A 25,180-nucleotide genomic window follows, 5' to 3' on the forward strand; every position below is an offset into this window, starting at 1 on the left:
TGCCCGAACACCAAAGGGTCATTGGTTTGATTCCTGGGCAAGGGCATGTATCTGGGTTGCAGGTTTGATCCCCAGCCCCAGTCAGGGCATGTACAGGAGGCAACCGATTGATATGTCTCTCTCTCTCTCTCTCTCTCTCCCTCTCTCCCTCCCTTCCATTCTCTCTGAAAATCAATGGCAAAAATATCCTTGGGTGAGGATTGATGAAAAAAAAAAAATCTCTCTTCCTGTACCCCTTTCTCTCACTATCTGGGCCCTGTGTTTTGTCTGGGATAACATGGTTTATATGGAATAATATGGAATTCTGGGATGCACAGAACACTTGAGTAATTTATCATGTTTGTTGCGACATTCATGTTATGATGTGTGACTCTTTAAGTACCACAACAACCAAACCCTCTACCAGAGTCTGCAAAAATAAAAAAGTTCAAAGGTAATTGAAGGAGGCAGCTCAGTGTAGCATAAAATACAATGAACCAAGAAACTAAGCCCTGGCTTCTAGTCCTGGACCTGCTGCTGACCAGCTGTGCGACCTTGGACGAATCACCGTCATCCGCATCACCACTAATACTTACAGAGTGTTTTACTGTGTGCCAAGCTCTGTTCTAAGTGCTTTACAAATATCAATTCACCACTGACCCAGTGGGGTGGTCCCTTAATACTGCCATTTTACAGATGAGGCGACTGGGGTGCTCAACCACACCCTATACTGCCTCCAGTAGAACCCCCTCGGCATCATTGTTTCCCCCACCCTCTCCTTCACCCACTTCCCACTCATCAGAAAATTCTGTTGACTTTCTTAAACTACATGCCCTGAAACCACCCTCTCCTCTCCATCTTGGGTGCCAGCACTTTAGTCCCCTTCACCATCAGAGGACAGTATAGTCTCACAGCTTCCACTTTTGGGCTCCTGCAACCCATTCTCCAGGCAGTGCTCAAAGTTCTCAGGGAGACATGAGTACTGGGAACAAAACCCAAACCCTTCAACCTTGTCTGCAAACCTTCCGTGATGTGGTCTGGGTCCTCCCTCCCGCCACACCCCAAGCTCTTCCTCTGGTCACTCCTGTGCTCCAGCCACACTGGTCTCCTTTTAATTCCATCAACACCCCACATTATGTCCTGCCCAAAATGTTATTCCCCTAATATTTGCCATGGCACACTAAATGTTACCTCCTCAGAAAACCCTTCCCCAACATCTCCCCTCCTACTTTTCCTGCCCTTAGTTGGTTTGCTTCATAACATTATACAAGATCTGCTAAAGAAAGAGAGGAGATGGAGTGAGACTGTGTGTATAGATGTGTATACCAACCACACCACAGCTCTTTCCTAGCCGCAAGGTTAGAGAGAAACCTGGGAACCTGAATTTCTCTAAAGCTGCCCAGGTGATTCTGTTAACTAATCAGGTCTGAGAACCACTAGGCTAGATGATTCTAAGAACATCAAGCCAATCTTTGCCAATTACTAGGATTTTAATTACTATGTGTTATGACATCTTTTTCTCCTACTAGCGGTTGAGGAGTGGCCCAGGAGCCAGAAATGCAGGCCTTAGCAATAGACAGCAACCTGTAGGGTGGTGGGGTCAGTGTCCCCAGAGGTTCAGATGACTTGATTTGTAACACAAAAGAATGTGGCAGCCATCCACACATGTGTCAGTCCTCATGAATGGGGATGAGGTGGCATCTGAGAGAGAGAATGGGAAAGTATAGGCTTGTCTGCTTTAGTCTACTTCTCCCAGGCCCCATCTTGTTCTCATTACACTAGGGAAACTGAGGCAATATACATGATTATTTTTGAACAGACTTGCCCAGAGCATGTCAATTGTGAAAAACAAGAAAAACAGACTTGAGTAGTTTAGATCAAAGTTATGAGTGCATCTTGATTTCATCAGGATACTAGGGTGTGGTACTAGGTAATGAGGACCCTGCCTCCCTTACTTTCTACTGCTATGAAACTGGCATAAGCTTTGGCTAGATAGTCAGGGAGTAGCTTAAACCAATAAAAAATAAAATATCACATGGCCAGCTGTACACTTATGCATTCAGTGAAAGAATGAGCAAAGGCAGTAGATCTAATCTCTAGGACAGTAGTCATTAATTCAGTCAACAGATATATATTCAATACTTACTATATGCCTTGCAGTCATGGAGCTTATATGCTAATTGCAGACATGCTCATAATAAACAAATCAACATCACATAGTGAGAAGGGCTATAATGAAATATGGAGTAAGTAAGGGGATGGAGATTGAATGGTGGGGGTTTTCTGGAAAGGAGACGTTTGAGCGGAGATGCGGACGAAGGGAGGAAGCAAACCACTTAAGTGATTTGGGAAGAGTGTTAATGGCAGAGGGCACAGCAAATGCAAAACCCCTGCAAGCAGCAATGTACCTGGCAGGCTTGGCAAACTGTAAGGCAGCTCCGCTAATCTGACTGGAGTAGGGTGTGCGGTGGGGAAGGGTGGGTGGGAAATGAAGAGGGGGAAGTGGGCAATGGGAAGACGGGTAAGGTCTTGAGGGTTATGTAAATTAGGTTTTGGCTTTTGTTCTAAATGTGAGAGGAAGCCATTGGAAGGTTTTGAGCAGAGAAGTGACAAGATATGACTTATTTTTTAATAGAACTGTCTAGCTGCCGGGTGGGTAAAGAACAGTAGAGAGGCAAGAACTCAGCAGGGAGAACAGTTAGGTAGTTACTACAGAAGACAGGCTAAAAAGAAAGGATGGCCTGGACCAGGGTGGTAGCTGAAGGGTGGTGAGAAGTGACTGGATTCTGGGTATATTTTGAAGCTGGGGGTTTGAAGACAGGGAAGACAGGGTCTGAGAGAATGTGGAGTTGGGTTCACCACCAGGGATTTGGGTCTGCACAACTGGGTGAGTGGTGACACCATTTACTATATATAGTGGGGGGGGACACAAGAAGGGCAGAGTATCTTGGGGTGGAATCAAGGATTTGGTTTTGGATCAGTTAAGTTTGAGACACCCTTCAGAAAATTGGATGGAGACAGAGAGTAAGCAGATTGTTAGATAAGCCTGGAGTTAAGGAAAAAGCCTGAGGCTAGAGCTCGAAATGTGGCGGTAACAGCGGTTATGTGTAGAAAGAACAGGATTACTGTGTGTGGAGAGCGAAGACATCTGGGGCTGAGCCCAGGGCCCTCCAACATTTCAGGCTTGGTAAGAGGAGGGCCTGGCAATGAAGACTGAGAAAGTATAGCTGGGGAGGTAAAAGAAAAGTTAAGAGAGTGTGTGGGTCTTGGAAGACAAGGGAGAAGGTGTTTGAAAAGAAAGGAATAATAAACTGTGAGAACAGGAACTTTTATTCCCTCCCTATCTTCTCTAGCTAGATCCCAAACACTTCACAGAGTTAATCTCTGTTTGACCCTACCTTTCCATCGAAAAACCAAATCTTTTGTTTTGGGGATGAATGAAAACAGCCCTTTAGTTACATATAAGCCTGGCAGAAACTTAGTAATACAGCAGAAAACTTCCCTGATAAAAATTTCCAAGGCTGGCATCAAAGCATTCAGAAGATTAATTCTACCTTTCCAAGTTGAAAATTCTTATCTTTTCCCATCACCAAAATCCTTCAAAGTATGGCAGATGGCATTCATTTTAAAATTTGGAAATGCTAATTTTATTAAAATTCTGAGATAAGTAGAATCACATTAGGGTATACAAATCATCAGTTGAGAATCTTGAGCACATGGTTTTGTGTAGATCAGCTGTTTTCTGTAGGACCTGCTACTAGAAGGCCTGGAGGTCATTCCCCTGGGAGTTAGATCTGAGGGCAAAAACTACATTTGGGTGAAAGCTCAAACTCCTTCATGGCTAATAAAAGCTAGCTGGAGTTTTTCCTCATAAGACTATTATTGTTCATTATGCTTGGAATTTAGAAGGGTTGGGTATAAAGAAAAGACTGACTGACTGATGGCATATATATTCTAAACTTTTATATCTATACTTAAAATTCTGTAGGATCTCACATACTCACATGCTGTATGTAAAATTATGTGAAGATTTCAATTAATTTACAGGACCGGCCTGCAGAAGACTTAGAAATTTAATGGCCAATTGTTTAACGTTTATAAAAATTGCACATACTGAAATAGAGGGCTGCAGCTAGTACCTTGTAAAGGGACAATAGTTTTTAAGCAGTGAAACAGGCTTGGACTCACACTAATATGGCTGTCTGACTGCAGAGCTTAGCATCACCTCTCTGTCAGGATAGGAAAAGCACTCATGGTCAGGAAAGAAAACTGATGAGTGAGAGGTCTGCTCTGCTCTGCTCTGCCTCTGGCTTGGCCACTCTCTGGGGCCTTTGTGCACAGCACGTCCTTTCTGCAACTCATGCTTCTTAATCTCTGAAATGAGGGGGCTGACTAGATCAGGAATCCTAATTATTTTAGGTACACAGACAGGCCTCTAGGAGAATCGAATGAAAGGGACCTACTCCCGGACAAATATCACATTCACAACATTTTATAACTTCAGAAGTGTTCATGGAGCCCTGGAAGCCCTTTTATGCAGCCCCAAGATCCATTAAGTCTAATTTAAAGACCCCTCTGAGCAAGTGATATTTACAGAATACACACACACGCACACACAGAGAACTTAATAGGATTGAGTATTTAATTTCAAGAGTTATAAAGAAGTTTTCTTCACAGAAAGCTTCTAGCAACGATATGGTACAGTATGGAAAGCACATATTAGCGGCTGGAGTCAGGCCTCAGCCTTGTGGTTTACAACTATTGGTTTCAGAGAGAGGAAGGGAGAGGGAGACATAGATAGAAACATCAATGATGAGAGACAGCCCTTGATCAGCTGCCTCCTGCATACCCCCTCCTGGGGATCAAGCTGGAAACCCGGGCATGTGCCCTGATGGGGAATTGAACCATGATCTCCAGATTCATAGGTTGATGCTCAACTACTGAGCCACACAGGTTAAGCTAAAATCACATTTTTGAGAAACAGAACATTTTTCTCACTTTGAGTCTAGAATATTCCTAGTTTTCTGGGAGAATTAGTTTGAGTCTTTATATGTGATGCTTATGAGAGTCACTATTTTTAACCCATCAAAGTCAAGTCTCTGTTCTACATAGGACCACTCAGCATTCCTATTGATCCTATGTTGGAAGAATCTGCCTAGTTTGGAATTGACATAACTAGATAAACATTAAATTCAATTATGGCATCTTAAAATAAGATAGCTGAAAACATTTTCCAATGGGACTATTTTCTATTCTCTTAAAGATGTCTCTAAAATTTGGTAGTTAGGTAGATTATAGACATACAAGGCTTAGGTGGAAAGAGTACCTTTTAATATTCAGAGGACTACGTGACAGTGTTGTCAGTGTTTGCACAACACATGTGCTGCTCTGCTGGGTTTCCAGTACAGACTGGTGTCCAGTGGGAACTTGTGGTACATCTTCAAAGCCTATGCTCCTGTACAAAATTGCCTTTTGCCCTCACACATTCAAAAGCACTTTAGAAATACTTATTTCAGTTATGTATAACCTTATAGTAAAGAGGCACAGAGCCCTGGGAAGGCAGTAGTACCCAACTTTTTCTCACCCCAACACGGCTGAGGCTATAAGACCCATGAAAACACTTCAGAGAGGGGTCCTTATTACTTGTTATATAAAAATTTGAAAACCACATAATTATCGAGGCAGAGAAGCCCAGAATACAGTGCTCCTTGGGTACCACTCTTTTCCCATCTGGCTCTCATCTTGAATACACTTCACTTCTACCCAGGCAGGACCTATTGGACATGGTCATCACTATGAAGTACTACAAGTGTTTTTGTCAGGTACAGTCACCACAAATATGCAGTAATGTTTGAAGAATTTATATTTACCATTTAGGATATTATAAACACATACAATCATCAAATTGAAAATCAAAAGGCAGTTTTCAAGAAAGAATTTAGCTCTATAACATATACAGAGAGACTAGGGCAAGACTCAGTTAAAGAATGGCCTGGCTGGGCGTGGCTCAGCGGTTGAGCGTTGACCTAGGATCCAGGTGATCAGGGTTTAATTCCCAGTCAGTGCACATGCCCGGGTTGCGGGCTTGATCAATGACTTTCTCATCATTGATGTTTCTGTCTCTCTCCCTCTCCTTTCCTCTCTCTGAAATCAATAAAGATATATTAAAAAAAAAAAAAATGAACTCAGCAGAACTCTATGGATTTTACTGCCAATACCACCAAAACATTTTCTATCACACTTTGGTGATGGTACCACTCTTGATATAATATTTGAGTACAAAGAGATCTATTTCATTCTTGAAAAAAATTCACACTAAAAAAACTCACACTAGTTTTCACATAAAGAAGTAGGAACCATAGATGTTTTAAAGCCCAAAGTTCAGTTCTGATGGACAACTTAGTGCATTGTAAGTCAACTCTAAAGGAAACAAAAAAACTAAAAGTAGACAAAAGATGGAGCACTTTGAAAGCACAAGATCTAGAATAATCAGCACTATTCTCCTATAGAAACCAGGGGCTCTAAAACTAGTCCTGATGCCACAGCTCTTAATGACTTGATCACCTTGAACTGTAATTGCTCAAGAAGCACCTGGCCCTGCTTCCACTAGCTTGTGAGTTTCTTGAGCATCTCACTCATCTTTGAATCCTCAACAACTACAGACCACACAGAATGTGCCTGGCAAATGCTAGTTTAATGAGGGAAGCGGGTGTTTGGGGAGCTAGAGGGTAAAAAAAACAAAAACCATTACAGACATATTCAGAGTGCCCCATTTTCCTTACCAATTTATATCTCTAAGCTAGTAATCATGACTTACATAGCAATGACCTATGAGAAGTGCCAGGGAAGTTTATGTAAATCAAGTATTTGAAAGTAAAATACTTGCTATTTAAACTGGGGGAATCTGCTATTTAAAGAAAACCGATGGCCCCACCCGACATGGCAGTTGAGCCTAGGATCCAGGAGATGGTGGTCCCATTCCCGGTCAGCATACATGCCCTGGTTGCGGGCTCGATCTCCAGTAGGGGGCGTGCAAGAGGCAGCCAATCAATGACAACTCTCATTATTGTTTCTCTCTCTCTCTCCCTCTCCCTTCCTCTCTAAAATCAATAAAGATATATTTTTAAAAATTAAAAAAAAAAAATTCAGATTTTTCTTTAAAAAGAGAAAACCTGTGAAGCCACTTGTAATAGGGAACCAACAACCCTTTTGTAATGAATATGCATATTTATATTCTGAGTTTGCTTTAAGGCAAAGACACCTGGCTCAAATCTACACTTTCCCTCGCCATCTCTTGAGCAACCCTATTTCACACTGTCTGAAGCTCTCAATCCGTCTAAAAGGAGATAAAATAAACTGATATAATCCAGCTTCTGGGCAAGTTCTATCAGTATTGCCTGTGCTCTATTTTTAATTTCAGATGGCTAGAAATTTCCCCAGTAGTGGTGTCCTGGAGGGCAGCCAATGCTACATGGAAGCCAGCCTCTGGGCTATTCAGCTTCCCTTGGTTGATATGAGATGGCCAAATAATACAAGAGTTCTTGGGTGGTGAGCTGACTGCCAGAAAGACAGCATATCTCCAGAGCATGTCTTTAAAGTAAAACCTAAAGCAACAAAGTGTAGTCTTCTGTGAAAAGGCACAGGGATGAGTCCTAGTCAAAGATATTGGGCATGTAGTAGGCATTTGATAAGCACTTGTTAGTTGGTACCAAGATAAAATGACTTAAGTGACAGGTTTCCAAGTTCTGACCAGGGAGACAGTTTGGGGCAGAAGGGAAGACTCAGTTGTAGCAATGACTTATAAACAGGAACAAGAAGTGCTGTCATCTCTAGCCACCCAGAGCAATAAGGGCAGCGATAGCCAACAGTTTGATTTGACAGTCAAAGGTTTCAAGTTTCATGTAATGTTTCATGGCTACAGAGTAGGGTTGCCAGATTTAGCAAATGAAAACACAGGATGCCCAGTTAAATTTGAATTTCAGATAAACAACAATCATTTTTTAAGATGTTTAAGTTTCACCACATAGGACAGGCTTATAAAAAAAATGATTCACTCTTTATCTGAAATTCAAATTTAACGGCGTGTCCTATATTTAATCTGGCAACCTTAGTCCAGAGAGTAGAAACATACAGTGAATCACAGATCTCCTTATTCCTTTAAGATTTCTGAAACACTGTTCACAGAAACGCTTAAGGAGCTTAATATGGATAATGAAGAATCTACTTTCTTGTGTGAAAAAAAGATGTTGATCAGAGTTGCCTACTTATGGGTCACGGTGAAGGGACGGGTTTAGGAGAGGGTTTCTCAACCTCAGCACTATTGACATTTTGGACTGGACAATTCTTTGTTGTAGGGCTGTCCTGTGCATTGCAGGATGTTTAGCAGCATCCCTGGCCTCTTACCTGCTAGATGCCAGTAGCACATCCCACTCTACCCCGAGCTGTGACAACCAAAAATGTCTCCATTTAGTGCCAAATGTCCCCTGGGAGCAAAATCTCCTCCAGTTGAAACCACTGAATTAGAAGAAATGGTCAAATATACAGACAATGTCATATCCACTAACCAGCGATCATATAAAAGATCCTTCTCAAGGGAGAGATTTTTCGGCTTGCCCCAGATCCCTTCAAGCTTCTAACAAGGATGAGAAGGCCTAGTGGCTTCAGCTAAGACAATCAGAAACCCTTCATCTGCCAGAAGTGCTCAGGAAGAATCTTTGGTGAGCCAAGCCAATGAAGTTCTGCATGGCAGTGCACACATCACAGCAAGCAGGGCGTCGCACCCAGCCTTTGAAGACGTTCCTTTTAAGTTAACTTCCCTCCCAACTAAACTTTTTCCAAATCTCTTCCTGCCATTTGGAAGTTGAGTGATTCTCAGCTGAAAAGGCCTGTATATACGAGGTGCAGATGGCAGCAGTTACGGCCCTCACCAGATGCTGCAGTCTCTAATTTGATTGAAAGGATATAATTAGACAACAGAAACACTTTAATGAAAGAGCAAAACATGGAGGGAGGGAAGGATTGAAGGCCCTTAACTGATGCCAAAACACCCACCAGTAATAGAGGCTTTGAGTCTGGGGAAAGGGAAGGGGAAAGCCCCTTAAAAGGACAGTCCCCATCCTGTTTATTTCCCCATAGAAATAGGAATAGGGATTTTATTATTGTAGATTTCCACTGTATTTTATGTGGGAACAATCTGATTAAAACCAGAAGGGTCTTCGGAAGAACATCAAAGAAAAACAAATATGGCTTCTGTGGTCATTATTAAAAATATTTTTACCAGCCCAATAATTTTCTTTGAAGATGAATTTTTATAGATTGAACAGCAGCAAGTAATTTACATACTGTGATGGCATTGGTTAACAAGCCCTACTATTCTAGATGAGGACTACTCAGTCACCATATTTTTATCGAACTTTAGGACACTAAGGAACATGGACAGCCACTTAACATAAGTTTGGGAGGTATACAGAAACCATGGAGAGCTGAGTCCTACATATGCTGATGCTGCAACCTTTTTTGAATCATCTTTAAAAGTTGTCTATGCTGCTTTCAGACTTTTAGTGTGAGTAAACTGTTCTGGTTCTAACCAAGAATGTAACCAAACTGAAAGAAATCCAGCCCTTGAAATCTGAAGTTGCTAATGTGGTGTGACACTTGGTTTGGAAGCAGCTGCAGCCTCCTCAGCCCACTAGAAGCAAGACCCCACCCTTGTGGCAAATTGAACAATAAAAGTTTAATGCTTTGGCTACTTGCCAGGGATTAAATCAGTGGCAAAAGAAACTAGACACTGGGCCCAGCAGAAGCGCAACCCTGAGAGGGTCCTATTATCACTGGGAGGGAGAAGGGGCAGCCTTGCATGTGAGGTGGCCGAAAATCTTCTGTGTGCCAGGTGCTTCCTAGTACCCAGCTTCATTCCTCTAACTCTAACCCTCTTCAGACTGGTGCAAGTTCAGGCTAGGGAGATATTTGCCTAGAAAGAAGATTAAAGGGAAGGGGGGCTTCCTTGCAGGAGGAGAAGGAAAGTTTCTGTAGAGTGGCTGTTTTTGAGTAGTTGAACACCCTTACGACATTTCTACAATGGCCTCCTTCCTTTCCCTGTTCAGTTCAAATCCAGGATATCTCAGAGGTGAGGTCTGGGGAAGCACTGTCATATTGACAGGAAGATACTGAAAACAACAGAGAGAAAAAACACACAGAGTAACTTTGGGCTGCTTCTCCTAGATTAATACTTCCAGGTTCCAGCTGATTCTCAAGGTTTAACAGAATATGGAAGGAATGTCAATCATTGATCCCACCCACTCAGGGACTGCACAGTGAGCCAGCCAGGAATGGGGGACTTGAGATCTCACTTCAAAACTTGCACAGGTAGTTTTTTAAGGGACAAGTTCACTTCCTCCTCTGTTGTCCTTATTCAGGGAGGCCACAACTCAGACAAAAGCTACAGATCCAACTTCCGGCCTTTCTCAAGTGTTTTGCATTAACTGTTCCACAGTACAAACACAATCAACTTGGTATGTTTGAATGTTTCATTTTGGTTTTTAAAAAATGTTTTAATTAAAACAGAATAATCGGCCATGCTAAAGAACATTGTTGTTTTTTAAAGGCCACTTCAAAAATGACGATAGACCCGTGGAAATAAAATTCAACTGTTTAGGAAAGTGATAGAAGTTTGTTTTCTTCTTTTTTCCTTGGCTGTTTCTCTAAGTCTCGGGGCTGGTGCCACCTGCTGCCTGGGCTTTCCTCTGAGAAACAGATCTCTCAACGGTTTGTTCCAAGCAACATCTGCATAGCTGAACAAACCATGGGCCTGTTCCAAGGCAGGCACTATTTTCTTTAGGTAGTGTACACTGAACCATACTGAATTTCTTTTTAACGCATTTTTTTAAAGTTTTATTAAATATCCAAATGTATGTGAATGAACATCCCCCCACATGTATCCTTTTAAAAAATTGGTGGTAAAATATACATAACATAAAATTTACCATTTTAACCATTTCTCCCATATGTCTTTTAAAGTTAGCTAATAGTAAAAGGTAAAGGGTTCATTCATTCACCAAAATCAAGACTCCTTGTCACCTTTCCAGCCCAGTGAAAAAATCAATACATATGGACCTAGAACAGAACTTGGCAAAGTATAGCCTGTGGACCAAATCTGGCCCACTGCCTGTTTTTGTATGGCCTATGAACTAAGAATGGTTTTAAAATTTTTAAATGTTTTGAAAATAATCAAAAGAACAATTTGTGTAACATATAAAAATTACATAAAATTCAATGTCCATAAAGTTTTACTGGAGCAAAGCCATGCTGATTCATTTACATTTTGTCCATGGCTGTTTTGTCCTACAAAGTCAGAGTTGAGTAATTACAACAGGGAGAGTATGTGGCCCATGAAGTCCAAATTATTTAGTCTGGCCCTTAACAAAAAAATATTTGCCAACGCCTGACCTAGATTGGATTATAGGCTCAAAAATTCTAAACTACAGTTGGTTATAGCCTACCACCAAAAATCCCTAATCTGTATTATGAAGCTATCTGAAGCAATATATTTTATCTTTATTATATGTTGCTATTGATTCAACTATGCTAAATCATATGTAAGTGTATCAATAATATCTATATTAAGTACAACTTGCTGTTTATTAGTAATGAGCCTAAGTGGAACTTCTTTTTGTGTTAAGATTTATAAAAGGTCTCATTGCATATCTCAAACATTTAAACAGTTTTGTCTAGGGGCCAAACCAAATTTTCACAAAAAGACCAGGGTTCTTTGGTATCAGGTGAGTTTTGACAATTTTGTGTTTCTTTTTCCTTTTTTTGTTAATCTTCACCCGAGGATATTTTTGTCATTGATTTTTTAGAGTGGAAGGGAGGGGGAGAGACAGAGAGAGAGAGAAATCTATGTGAGAGAGACACATCGATTGGCTGCCTCCTGCACATGCTCCAACCCCGGGGCAGGGGGTCTGAAACCAAGATACGTACCCTTGACTGGAATCAAACCCTCAACAGCTTCTGTCCATGGGCCGATGCTCTAACCACTTAGCCACACTGGCTAGGGCACAGTTTTATGTTTCTTAAAATAGTCAAAGCATAAAAGTAACTGGTATGCATGTCAGTCCACTCAGGCCCTATGTTGCATACAGGTAATTCTATTAACATGAATGAAGTCCCCAAGAGGGACAGGGCTCTGTACAGTGTGAAGCTCTCACTGTTAACTGAACTCATAGGCAAGACATACTACTAGCTAATGGGATGAATTCTAGATGAGGACTTAGATGAGGACTTAGAGGAGAGTGAGCAGCAACTATAAAACACTGTTCACAGCAAATGTAACCTGAGTTGAGAAACTGCTACTGCACACCTGATAGTCAAATGTAGTGAAACACCCAAGCAGGTAGTTTGCCTTTGGCAGAAAACTCAAATAGCCGAAGTCTACCCAGGCTTCTCTGTTCTTCCTACCTCTTGGCTCTCCACTGCAGGGCAATAAATTCCAGATGGGAGCTCAACTACGAAAAGCCCATCAGCCCCATGACCCTGGCTGCTTTCCTCTTTGAAAAGGGAGTCTTGATTCCATCATTAACCTCTATCTTCCTCCTTATCAGCTGTGAAGGAAAGAGAGCGTCTCAAAGGAAGAATGGAGAAGAGAAGGGAGATCATTTGGGGTTGGCTACACACTGTAATTAGAAGTAGCATTGATGGGGAATGAGCTAACTGTTTTTATAAAGTCAGCATTCAAAAATGCAAACCACCAGTAATTTAAATATTACAAAATTGTACAGAATATAAGACTTGAAATAATTTTTTCCATCCACAAAATTCTAGAGAAAATTACAGTATCAAAAGTATAAAATGGTAAGTTTGGCATATCCTCAGAATAAAACGTGTTTATTGGAAAGGATTTTAAAAACTTGTGGGCAGGCTCTAGATAGGATGTGATGCTTAAGGCCACATGGTATCTCCCTAAAACTTTTTTCTGGAACTAAAGAGGAAAAGTCACAGAAGCTCTGATATACCAGGATAGAAGAAAAAAGAGCTGATGAGGTTCAATGAACTGGGATTTAGGGCCACTTATCATAAATCATTTCACAATGATTTTTTATTTGTCCCTATCTCAGACTCCCAAATAAAAGCACACCGAAGTTTGAGGTTCAAACCTCTTCAAAGCTACTGCATTTGACCCTTCCTAGGAAAGCAAAGGTGCCTGAGGAAAGGATGCCACCTTCTAACAAGTGTAAGCACAGAGTTGGCTCATTTAACACTTTTTAGAGCTATTACTCTGCCCTTTCCAGAAGGGGAACCAGTTTATTTCCACCAGTACCTCTCTCTCTTCAGAGGACATTAAATCCTGACCACACAGATGGCAAAGTGGTGCTAAGGGGTTACTAGGTTACAGTTATGTTGACATATCCTGGCTCTTGGAAAGGCCCTCCTTCATTCCTCACATATGGCAAACAGTAGAAGTGATCAAACTTGTGTAGAAGTTTTTGTAGAAGTCCCCTAGAAGGCCACCACCAATCACTCAGAAACCACTTCCTAAGCCTAAGGTTTACAGTACTTGGAGACACCCCCTCTTTCCCATCTAGATCCAAGCTTTGCTTTTACAGGGATTAATCGGACTGCAAGCTCAGAGCATTCTCAGGGCAAATGAGGTGTCTAGCACTTGGTGAACTGTGAAGCACTATAAAAAGTATTAAAATATGTTTATTGACTGCCTTCTATATGTGGGTGTGTACCTGCAATATATCATTTAATCTTCACAACACCACATAAGGGAGTTATCATTATCCCACCTTTACAGATGACGTGAGCAAGCCTCAGAGAGCTGGAGGCATGGCCCAAAGTCACACTGTAAGTGACAACACCAAGTCCTATCTTTTGCACTAATCCAAGCTGGTAAATAAACAGAACAACACTGAGTTTTCTTTCAGCAGCAAAATCCTGTCTTTCCAACATCACAGTCTGCAACTTTGGGTGGACTTCCTACTTGGGCAAACCGGCAATGAACTCTTACCTTCTTTTTTGCTAATGCCCAAGTCTCAACACCCAAACAACCTGCAGAGAAATGCAACTGGGCCAGACAACGCCCTCTTGCCTGCTCTTCAATTTGGAAAGAGTTCTGCTGCAAGGAAGGATATGTACGGAAGCTAAGCAAAGTCCCAGCTTCCATCCTGGTCCAGGGCCCCACTTCGGGAAGACCTGCCCTTGGCCTTGACCTGGGAGCGGGTTACCCTGTTCAAAGCGCGGGGCTACCCGGGAAACGGAACTCCGCACGGCACCCTCGGGATAAGCACCCTAAGCTCTGGAGCGGAGTTCCCATCACCCCTTCCTTTCTTCTCTTTCCGAGCATCTGAGTCACCGGGAAGTTCAAAGCGGCCCCGGGGGTAGGGAGGGGGCGTTCCGGCTGGTACGGCAGGTCGTCCGGGGACCCGGATCTGCGTCCTGCAGAGCCGGCAAGTCAACTCGATTCCTCGCGAGGCAGAAATTACAGTGTTGGGCCAGAGGAGCCGAGCGCCCGCTCCTCTCCCCTCCGCCCCCGCCCCTGAGCGGGGAGGCGCTGGGTCCACGAGTGTAGGGGGCGCGGGGGTGTCTCTGAGGGGCTTGCGGAGGAGATCCTGGCCCGGGAGGGGGTGTCGCTGAGGGACCTGGGGAGGGGGTGCAGTGTCTTGAGGCGGGGTGAGGGAGAGTCCCGGCCCGAGGTGCGTTGGTGAGAGACTGAAGGACGCGCTCCCAGAAGCTGAGGGGGCGTCTCGGCCCGGGGGGCAGGCGCTGAGGGGCTCGAGCAGGGGACCCCGGGTCCTGAGACAGAGGAGACGTCCCAGCCTGGGGGGCGTCGCTGAGAGGTTTGGCGAAGGGGTCTGGGGAGGTACTGAGGCACAGAGGGAGCCCCCGCCTGGGGACGTCGCTGAGGGACTCCCAGGTCCCCAGGCAGGTGGGCACCAACTGGGCCCGGGGGCGTCGCTGAGGGGCCTGGGGGAATCCCGGGTCCTGAGGCGGGGTACCGGCCCGGCCCGAGGGGGCGTCGCTGAGGGGCTTGGAGAAGGAGTCCCGGAAGGTAGTGGGGACTGCGCCCCCCAGGCGGGCCACTCGGGCTGGCTCTGCACAGGGCCGGCGTCGGGGTCCCTCACTCACCGGGTCCGGGGCCGAGGCCGGGGCTGGGCGCGGGCCGGGCCGCCAGCGTGAGCGCGGCGGCGGAGAGCAGGGCGAGACGGGCGGCGGGCGGCGCCATGGGCCGTCAGTGCGGGGCCCCGGGGCGCGGCCCGGGGGAGAGGGGGCAGCGCCGGGAGCCGGGGGCGGCCATGGGAGCAGGACGCGGGGCTCGAACGTGGCCCCGCCCCGGCCGCCCGGCTGCCCCGCCCCGGCCCGCCCTCCCCAACGCCGCCGCAGCCCGGGCCGCCGCCGGGCCCGCCCGGCTAGTCCGTGAGGCGCGAGAGGCGGAGCCGACTGCGCACGCCCGCTCCACCCCCCCCCGCGCCGCGCCTGCCACTCACGCGCCAGGCCCCGCCCACATTCTCCCCCTCACCTGGGCCTGCCCGGGAGGAGCATTTTATTGGTCCGATCCAGGGGCGGGGCCAACAGGTGAGGGGCGGGGTTCGGGACCCCGCCTCCGAGTCTCTTCGCGAAGGTTTGGCTGGGCTGGAGCTGGATGGGCGCCCAGTGACCCCTGTTCCACCCTCACTCGGGTTGTGACCCAAACGCGGGCTCAACCGCAGGGGTAGTAATCAGAACAGCAGTTTGCAAACCGCTTTTCCCTGCTTGGCTCATCGTAGTGGTTAAAGAAGGGTGCTCTGGGGTCAGCCTGTCCCGGTTCATATCCCACTCGGTCACCTGTAGGACCTTGGGCAAGATTAAAGGGAAAATAGCTCCCTTACTTCAATGTCCTCATCTGGTAAATGGAGGAGTTGATAGTAACTGCTCCCAAAGCGGAGGTACTAAATGAGGCGATGCGTGGAAACTTCCACACGCGCACAGTGGGCGCTTGGAAAACGCTGAGCTCCTTTCATCATCCCGATTCTTGCGGCCACAGAGGCAGCATACTGCTGAGCCCGGTTCCGAATCCTATCGCGCATCATTTATCAAATGGAGCAAGTTTCCGACTCTGTCTGAGCCTCAGTCATCTGAAAAATGGGCATCATCGAAGGCCTTCACAATATGAGCTGACATAGAAGCAAGTAAAGCGCCCGACACATGGAAAGTCCAGACCCGTGGATGGGGCAATGACTCTCCTACAGACTGAGGCTCAGAGAGCGCAGGTTCCTTCCGCTCTCGCCTCCCCTCCCGCCCGTGGCAGGTCCTTTACCCTCGCCACTCCCCCAGGTCTTCCCCAGCTGCACTCGAAGTCTGCGGTGGGCCTCCCGCCTCCCCCGCACTCCCCCAGGCGGAGATTTTCCTTCAGCTCCCGCCTAAAGTGCCGCGGTGACGCCCCGCGAGGCAGGTCCGGGCGGCGCGCCGGGCGCTTTCAAGTCCCGGGTCGCGGACGGGCAAGTGCGGGCCTGCGCCCCGCGCGGTGGCGGGAACATCTGCGCCCGTGCGCCGGCTCGCCGCGCCCAGAGCGGGGCTGGCCCGGCCCGGCCCGCCGCAGGCGCACCGGCTCCTTCGCCCCCTCGCCACCCCGGAGCCGCCCCCTCGCCCTCTCTCGGGGTCCGCCTCCCCCACCCCACAAGCTGTTCCCAGGGCTGGGCCTCAGCTACCTCCCACGAGGCCTCTCAATCTCTGTCTCTTTCCACCCGCAGGACCCAGAGCGGCTGCGGCAAGAAGCATCTTGTTCTGTCATTGTTTTCACTGCGTCTCTCCGGAGTTCCAGAAACCTCGGGGCTCCTTATTGGAGCAGAGGGACACCCCCCACCAAGCGACACCTGGTCCCTGAGGACACACCCTCCGCATCCCACCTGGCTCTCACCCTCTCTTCTCCATCAGTTTGGGCCCCTCCTCCTTGGGCAGGACCTGGGAACTCTACCTTTAACTTGGGGCTCGGGGGCGCAGGCAGGACACGTGGAGGGTGAACGAAATGAGAAGATGCGGGTGACGCCATCAGCACAAAGCGAGCACCCAGTGAAGGTGAACCTGCCTCCACTCGGCATCCGTGAAGGGAACGGCGGGAAAGTAGACTTTGGGTGGTGAGCATCAATAGAGTATATAGATATGGAAGTATAACGTTGTACAGCTGAAATTCGTGTTATTAACCACTGTTACTGCAATACATTTAATAATTTAAAAAAAAACAAAAACAACCTCAGTGAGGAACATGCCAACAGCAGAAACAGCACAAGTTTACATTCTAACAGAGGGGAGGGGGCCAGCCAACCAACATGAAAATCCCGTGACTTTCAGAGGGCTTAAAGTACTGCAAAGGCAAGAATATGATGTTGACAGAGAATGACCTGTGGGCTGTTTTAATTAGAGAGCTGGGGAAGGGTTTCAGCAAAGCAGGACACACGCCGCTCTACAATTTACAAAGTTCTTTCTCATCCCAGTATGTGAGGGGGACGTAGGAAGGGGCGGACAGGAGGTTCAAAATAAGGTTTATTTGGCCAAGTCTGGGGATTCATGCCTCATGATAGTAGCTTTGACCTGTCTTGCCCCACTGCAGGAAGGCACCCCGGCTGGATGGGTACCAGCCCCCTTCCTAGGTTTGGCTCTCTTGGCTTTGTGTACAAACAGAAAGGGCTATGTGATTTGCAGGGCCCAGTGAGACATGCAAATGTGTAGGGGGGTGTCCCTTGTTCAAAATGATTAAGAATTTTAAGATGGCAACCACAGGGTATTAAACCAAGTGTGGGGCCCTTTTAAGTTCGGGAACCTGTGTCACTACAGAGGTTGCATGCCCATGAAGCTGGCTTGTACAACAGAGCTCAGAAATAGTGTGCAGGCCCCTGCCCCCACTGGCTGCTATGAGAAGCATCCCTCATGCCTTCTCCAGGCCTCCCTCCCCTCTTTTCCAGCTTAAAGCCCAGCACAGGTGATGGAAACAGTGCACAGAGGCTAAAAATACAGCCGAGCCAGTCTAGGTCAGGGCACTTAATGGCTCAAGGTCTTTTGCTTAGTTATGTGGTCCTGGCCCCTGGCAAGGAGCAGTCTAAGATATTCATTTCAATGCTTCACATACCTCTGTCGGTTAGCAGCTTTATTTCATGGAAAGAGTGAGGACACTGGCTATAGCCCCTGGGCCTCCAGGAAGATGTTGGTATTTGTCTGTTTGCCGCTTGTGTTCTGCAGTTGGACACTTGGATTCCTCTGTGCGCAGCAGGATTTGCCAAGAAGCTGGGAGAGCCCTGGCCGGGTGGCTCAGTGATTGGAGAGTCATCCCGTACATCAAAAGGTGTACGGTCTGGGTGAGTACAGGAGGTAACCAAACCATGTTTCTCTCTCACATCCATGTTTCTCTCCCTCTCTAAAAAAAATCAATAAACACATCCTCCGGTGAGGATTTAAAAAAAAAATGCTGAGAAATCTCAGCTGGTAGAGTTGGGTGATCCTAGTATCTTTGAAACTCCAGTTGGGGTGACTCCTGCTCACAGGGCTGTCATGTTGTATATCGAGCACTGGGTGATGAGCCTGATTATAATAATAACAACCAAAGCAAACATTTACTGAGGACTTGACTAAACTCTAGGCAGGGTGCAGTGTTTGCCATTGCATTTCACATAATCCCCCCAATAGCCCCCATGAAGGAGGCATCTTTACCACTCCCCTCATACAGAAAAGTTAAATGGTTCATCCACAGGTCATATAGTAGTGGAGCTGGGCTTTGAACCCAGGCAATAGAACTCTAGGAGTACACTCCTAGTCCCCGTGGTGATTTGCCTTCTTGTCCTTAAAGGGTTCTGGTGACAAATGTTTAATGAGTGGTCCATGGCCAAGATTAGGCTGAGGTGAGTGAGACATTCAACTCAGGCACAAAATTTCAGAAGGCCCCAAAAACTCAGTAATCAAGATAAAGAAATAAATATCATTTAATGGGTTTTTAAAAATATATTGAATATAGTTAGTAAACAGTGTCTTAATTAAATATCTTTTAAAAAATCTAAACGAGTGACAAAAAATTCAAGATGAACAAAATATCAAAATTTTAAATAAAAACAGGATCTAGATTTCTGATTTTCCTTTACCCTCAGGCTCAGCTCAGCATAGTGCTGTTACTGATCCTGTCTCTCAGGTTTCTGGGCCAGGCAACTAATGATGGAAAGTTCAAGAGAAGCAGTAGTTGGCTTGTTCTAATGGGGGTGGAGGGCGAGAGAACTGGGTTTGAACATAATGAGTTAGAGGTGTCTGTGGGACATCCAGGTGGCCGTGTCTGAGAACTCAGTCAGGTGATGAGGGATAGCAGGGTGGGTGGGGCACCCTTATTTCATATGCTTGGCCCACGAGAGGTGTGTGCTCAGCACATGTGGTCTAAATCACTGGTCCTCAGAGTTTGCATCATGGTTCAGGAATCTTTGCAAATTTTCTCATCCAAAGTTTTCCTCTTCTTTCCCAAACCTTCTACATCACAAACCTCAGCTATGTTCCCATATGGGTGTGGAAGTTTACTGCTTGGGTGTTAAAATAAAAACATCTTCTGAGAAGATTAAAAACAACTAAATTCCACTAGAATTTGGGATTGGGGCATGAAGGAAAAAGACAAGAATTAATATAAATTGGCTCGGTTTCCTCTTTATTAACTGATCCTCCAGAAAAAGAAGAGGAGCTAAGAGAAACTAAAGAGGAGAAAGGTTGTAGGAAAGGAAAAAAGAAAGAAGAAACATTATAGGAGCTAAAAATACAGTGAGGAGAGCTTGGCTAAGCATCAAAGAAGGGCAGATGTGTTTCCAAATAGAAGCGGTGGTTTAGAGATGTCAGGAAGCACAGCTCCAAATGATGGGTGGAAAATAAAAGTTATTTAGACTGAGCTCAGCAGAATAAAAAAGGTTCAATGGTGAATCGAACTGAGGAACAGGCCTCTGAGCAATATGGGAGCCCTACTGCCTCAATCCCAAGTTCGTGAATCAAGTGTTGGCACCAACAATGGAAACTTGCCATGGTGTCAGAACCCTGAACCAAAGAGAGTCTTTCCATCTTCACTTTGTAATACTGAACCACCTTTGACGGAACAACTTCTATTAAAGACTAGTCACTTTCCTTAGCATACACTTGGGTACCTGCTTCCCTTTCCGTCTAATGAAGCACGAACCACGCTCATAACCAGGGGGAAATGTTCCTCCTGTAAATATACCGCTTCTGTGAAGTCGATGAATCTGACAAACGCTTAGTGAAGATGGTTCACAGGAAAAGAAATGTCGGGATACTCAAGACAGATCAGAGTCACTCCCCACTTCAAGGGGCTCGTTGCTTGGCCAGAGGATGGGCAAGAAGGACCTGAGACAAAGTCCATATCAAATGTTGGGTTGCATCACTTAGACCATGGGTAGCAGGGGCTCAAGAAAGAGTCAGACGGGTAAATGGGCCACAATATTAATAATGTTAATAAGAACATTATTTATTGAGTGCTTATTATGTGCCAAGAGCCATGCCAAGTGCTTAGCGTGCATTGCCCCATTTCATCCCAGTGATCCTGGAGTAGGCACTATGACTATCCTCATTTCACCGATGAGGGAAATAAGGTTCAGGGATGCGAATCCACTTGCCCATAGAAAGATGGATCTGGGATGCCGACTCAGGCAGACCAACTCCTCGGCCCAGAGGAAGTCTTGTGACCAGGATAGGACTAGAACTGGGCCCGGGTGTGGGATGTGGATGGGCTGACCAGACAGAGGCAAAGCGTCACAGTAATAGCTGGGGAAGAGCACAGCAAGAGCAACGGTGGCGCGGTGTACACCTTGGTTGTGCCCAGCCTTTGTTGGTTACTAGCTTTGGGGCATGGTTCTTGAGCAACTTGTGCCTCAGTTTCTTCATCTGTACAGTAGGGATGGTAACGGTATCCAAACTCGTAAGACTGTTGGTATCATTTCATGAGATGATGCCTGTAAAGTGTCTGAAACGGTGCTTGGCCTATAGTAAGCATTCAATAAATACAGAATCTACTGACATGGGAGAACTGCACAGGCCGAATTACACCGTGTTATTTCTAAGGAACATCAGGGTCTCTTGTTGGGGTAGAGTCAATTGAAGGGAGAGAAGGCAGAATTTGGTGGAATTTCAAGAGCGTGTGTATCAGCAGCCGTCCACGTGAACAGGAGATTGAGCGTACTCCTCGGAGCCAGAGCAATGTCATTGAGTGAAAGGCTAGGGAAGTGAATACAACAGGTGAATGAATGGGAAGGCCAATCTCAAGGTGGGGAAGGAGAGAAGAGAAACAGAAGAGCTAGTCCCAGGATGCCTTTCTTGTCCGACTTTTCCCTTCTGTCCCTGCCCTGCAGAATAAAGGGAGACAGTAGCCCAAGAGCCTGGTGCCACCTCGCTGGGATTCTCCGGCTTTGAAGGGATGCTTGCCTGCGCAGTCTCCAGACGTTCGCAAACCCTTCCCAAAGACAAGCCCTTTCCAACGCCCTGCTCTAAAACTGACCCACCTCTCTGGAGGTGAGGCCAGGGCTCGCCTCTGAATGGGCCCCATTGTCCTCGCAAGCGCCTGTGGGTCCAGATGCCGTCGGCCTGGAGGTGGTTCTACCACGGCTTGCGGTGCGGTCTGCCTTCAGACTTTGATTCACTCCAGGGACAACACTCGAAAAAATCAAACAGGCAACACATGCGATTCCAGGAACGCCTGCCAGGCTCACACTCTGTTTTTCCATCATTTCGTTCTCCTCCCCCTCAGGAGGGAGCCTCCTTTGGCATTTTGTGTATGAAAAATCGAAACCACCAACAGGACAAGCACCTGATAAGGAGCTAGGCATTGCCCAAGAGTTCCCAGGAAGAGGCGCCTTTGTTCTCGTTTCAAGCCCTTGACACTGCTAACAGCTCTAATTACTGCATTTGCCATGGGATGTAAAATAAAACCACATTCCAGAAACCATGTAGTCTCCCGGGGAGAGACACGAAGGGAGAGGTGCCCAGGGCTGCAGGAACGTGTTCTTTCATTTCTGGTCCCTAACCTTGGCAGCTATTCTGAGAATCCAACAGTACCTTCTTTATGTGCACGAAGGGCACTTTTGCACATGTAAGAATGCATCTCACTACCTGTATCCACAAATCTGGTCTGCATATTTGACTGCGTGGCGTGCAAGGCATACTTCTTCAGAACGTTCGGACCTTCCGAATTCACTCAAGCCACTTTTGGGGGAAATGAGGACTTAAGAAGCCCCTGAGGCTGTAAACCCAACAAAATAGAACTTCTTCCAACTTAATTTAACTATAAAATTAGATGATGTAACACCCACCTACACCCACATCACAAAACAAAGTGACATCACAAATACTAGAGATAGTGGTTCAAAACTGCCTGTATGTGAGCCAAAATCTAAACAAACTGCAATTTGCCCGTACGTGACTGAGGCAGAGAAAGATAGGTGACTAGAGCTATCCAAAAAAATAAAATAAGAGAGAGAGAGGGAAAAAGGAAAAGAAAATACATATTTTTTCCCCCTACTAAGCTAGCTAAAATAAAATTTAAGGCAACAGAAATATGGTAAGGTGATTTTATTTTTTATAGATGACATTTCTTAGAAAGCTAGGTTTCTCTCAATGTGTGATTCTGATCTATCCAGATTGTTCTCTTGCTCTTGGCTGGTCCCAGGAAATGGAGGCCAGCTTCCTTTACCTCTGCTTGTGCCTTTATGGACTCCAGCGTGTAGGTCCCTATTTAGTAGCTTTTCTTGGCTCACGGCAGTCTGGTTAGAAAGTGTGCTCGGGGTTTGGCAGGACTTTACCTGCTGTCATTTCTGTGAGGCAACATGGTTGAGGAGTGACTACAGCTCCTATAGGAATCTCGAGTGGTCCTCTCTGCCACCCTTTTCCTGCCCCTTTCCAGCAGGTAGCAATTGTTTTGATTCGTTGTAAAGCTCCCTGACCCTCCACTTCCAGCCCTAGCATGCTGTGCTCTTTGAGAGGCTGAGTATCACCGTGACCATGGTACAAAAGGCTTTGGTGAGCAGGAGAGAGTATGTGTAGAATGATTTTTAAGATGGGTGTGGAAGAAATGGTCTCTAAAAAGATGATAATACTTTACCTCCAAAATAGACCTTCTGGTCTCTGCTTGAAAATTGGTGTTTTTTGTTCCCCTTTCCCCTTCTTATGATTCTAGCATCCAATCTATGTGAGACGAGACCCCAGCATCCCCACCTATGGACTCCGACAGTCTATCTTACTGAACTCCAGGCTTCAGGACTGCTATGTGGATTCGCCAACTCTCACCAACATCTGGACAGCAAGGACATGTGCAAAGCAGAACAGCAATGCCCCAGCACCAGGTACCACCTCTTCTTGGGAAGTTGTAAAGAACCCGTTCATTGCCAGTTCGCTCTCCCTGGTCAAGCTGGTGCTCAGGCGACAACTGAAGGATAAATGCTGCCCGGTACCATGCAAGTTTGGAGAAGCAAAACCCTCAAAGGGATTAAAGCCCAAGGATGATTCAGCAATGAAAGCCACCCGGCGGGGCAGGATAAGAAACTCCATCAGGTCCAAGAGCAAGCAGCCCGTGGGGCAGCAGCTGGGCTCACCTAGGCGCAGGAGGCCTGCAGGAGGCATCAGCGAGGTAGATGATGGCTGGTGGTGGAGAAAACGTGAGGGGGTGGGGAGAGGGAAATGTCACCTAGAGAACACTTAACGCTTAAGAGGTTTATATGAAGCGAAGGAGATCCTAAAGTTGAAGACAGGATTGAGGGAGGTGGGGTGGGGAGTGGGGAGCAGTAGGATACGTGGAGAGAGCACCAGATCTGGGGCATGTTATTTATGTTCTGCCTACACCCTGACTGCTAGGATTGACTATCTGTAGGAGGGTGAAGTGGCTCTCATAAACACAGATGAAAGGAGCTTGGCATGAAGGGAAAGTGAGGGTGGGAAAGGCCAGGCTACGGTTAGAGCACACAGGCATGCACACTGGAACAGCAGAGGTGACCACGGCCTGGCTCTGAACTTCCATGGAGAACCTGGCTTCTAGAGGCCTGATCGGAGTCTAGCTCCAGCACTCATGGTGGCCTGCAGAGCTCAGAATGCGCCCTGGAGCTAGCATGTTGGGTTCAAAATCCCAGCTTTGACTATAATTAAGGCCAAAGGTGGGCTTAGCCTCTTTCTGCCTTGGTTTTTGTCATCTATAAAATGGGGGATAATAGCCCTTTCCTCATGGGGTTTTGTGAGGATTAAATGAGTAAATACATGCAAAGGGCTTTTGAGCAGAGCCTGGCACAGACTAAATGCTTAGGATCCTGTGTGGCATTCAACAGACGACAACTGTGGTTATTAACTTTCTAGCTGTGTGGCCTTGGGCAAACCAATTCCAGTTTCCTTGCCTTTAAAGCTGTCTCCTGCTGACCTTACAGGGTTATGGGGAACGCACGCAGTGGTATACATGAAGGAATTCAGTAAACTAGAACACACTAGACAAATGTTGGTTGTGGCTGTAACCAAGACTCTGGGACACAAATCCCAGATAATTATTCTGAGCTCCCTTCTCAAGTTTTAGCTTTGACTTCTCTGCTTTCTTCCTGGCTAGAGTAAAGAAAGTTCAAAGGAGAAAAAAGTAACAGTCAGCCAAGATCTTGAGAACAGATATGCTGAACATGTGGCTGCCACCCAAGCGCTACGCAGGGACATTGGGACAGCAGCCTGGAAGGGCCAGGCGTTGCTTCCTGAAGCCAGAAAGAGACAGCAGTTGTCAGACATGCTAACCATCCACGGCCTCCCCACAGAGGGTTACCGGGCTCTGTACCACGCTGTGGTCGAGCCAATGCTGTGGAATCCTTCAGGGACCCCCAAGAGGTACAGCTTGGAGCTGGGCAAGGCCATCAAACAAAAGCTCTGGGAGGCTCTGTGCAGCCAGGCTGCCACCCCCTAAGGTGCTCAGAAGGACCCGCTGCTGGGCAGGACGTGGCTGGAGGTCGACAAGGAGCCTGTGCCCAAGAAATGGCCCAAGTTAAAGAGAGAGAAATAGAAACAGGAACTCACCGGATGAGGCTATTCTCTGCTAGATGTCTAAAAAATAAACACCACATTGCACCTTTCATGCTATTTTGAGTGCTCTACCAATCAGTAACCACCCTCCCTGGGAAACATGACAAATGGGTACGAGATTCATTTCAGATGGAGGACCCCCTCCACTCTCATGAGCAGACCATTT

The 25,180-nt window shown here is 46.3% G+C and overlaps 2 protein-coding genes across 2 annotated transcripts in view; one reads left to right on the forward strand and one right to left on the reverse strand.

Annotated features, from left to right (window-relative positions):
• KREMEN1 (kringle containing transmembrane protein 1) overlaps positions 1 to 15,298 on the reverse strand; it is a 49,496-nt gene extending 34,198 nt beyond the window's left edge. Inside the window, exon 1 of the mRNA XM_081123314.1 lies at positions 15,106 to 15,298. Within this exon, the coding sequence (XP_080979440.1) occupies positions 15,106 to 15,202 (97 nt within the window). The 5' untranslated portion in view covers positions 15,203 to 15,298. The remainder of the gene's footprint in view (positions 1 to 15,105) is intronic.
• Positions 15,299 to 22,974: 7,676 nt separating this feature from the next.
• Positions 22,975 to 24,994, forward strand: LOC308549783 (uncharacterized protein C22orf31; the record flags this gene model as incomplete). The annotated part of the gene is given in 4 exon segments (XM_081122778.1): positions 22,975 to 22,992; positions 23,150 to 23,599; positions 24,557 to 24,895; positions 24,899 to 24,994. Coding segments are annotated over 4 exon segments (903 nt in total).
• Between the last annotated feature and the right edge of the window lie 186 nt (positions 24,995 to 25,180).

The sequence above is a fragment of the Miniopterus schreibersii genome (assembly GCF_964146895.1).
Source record: "Miniopterus schreibersii genome assembly, chromosome: 20".
NCBI lineage: Eukaryota > Metazoa > Chordata > Mammalia > Chiroptera > Miniopteridae > Miniopterus > Miniopterus schreibersii.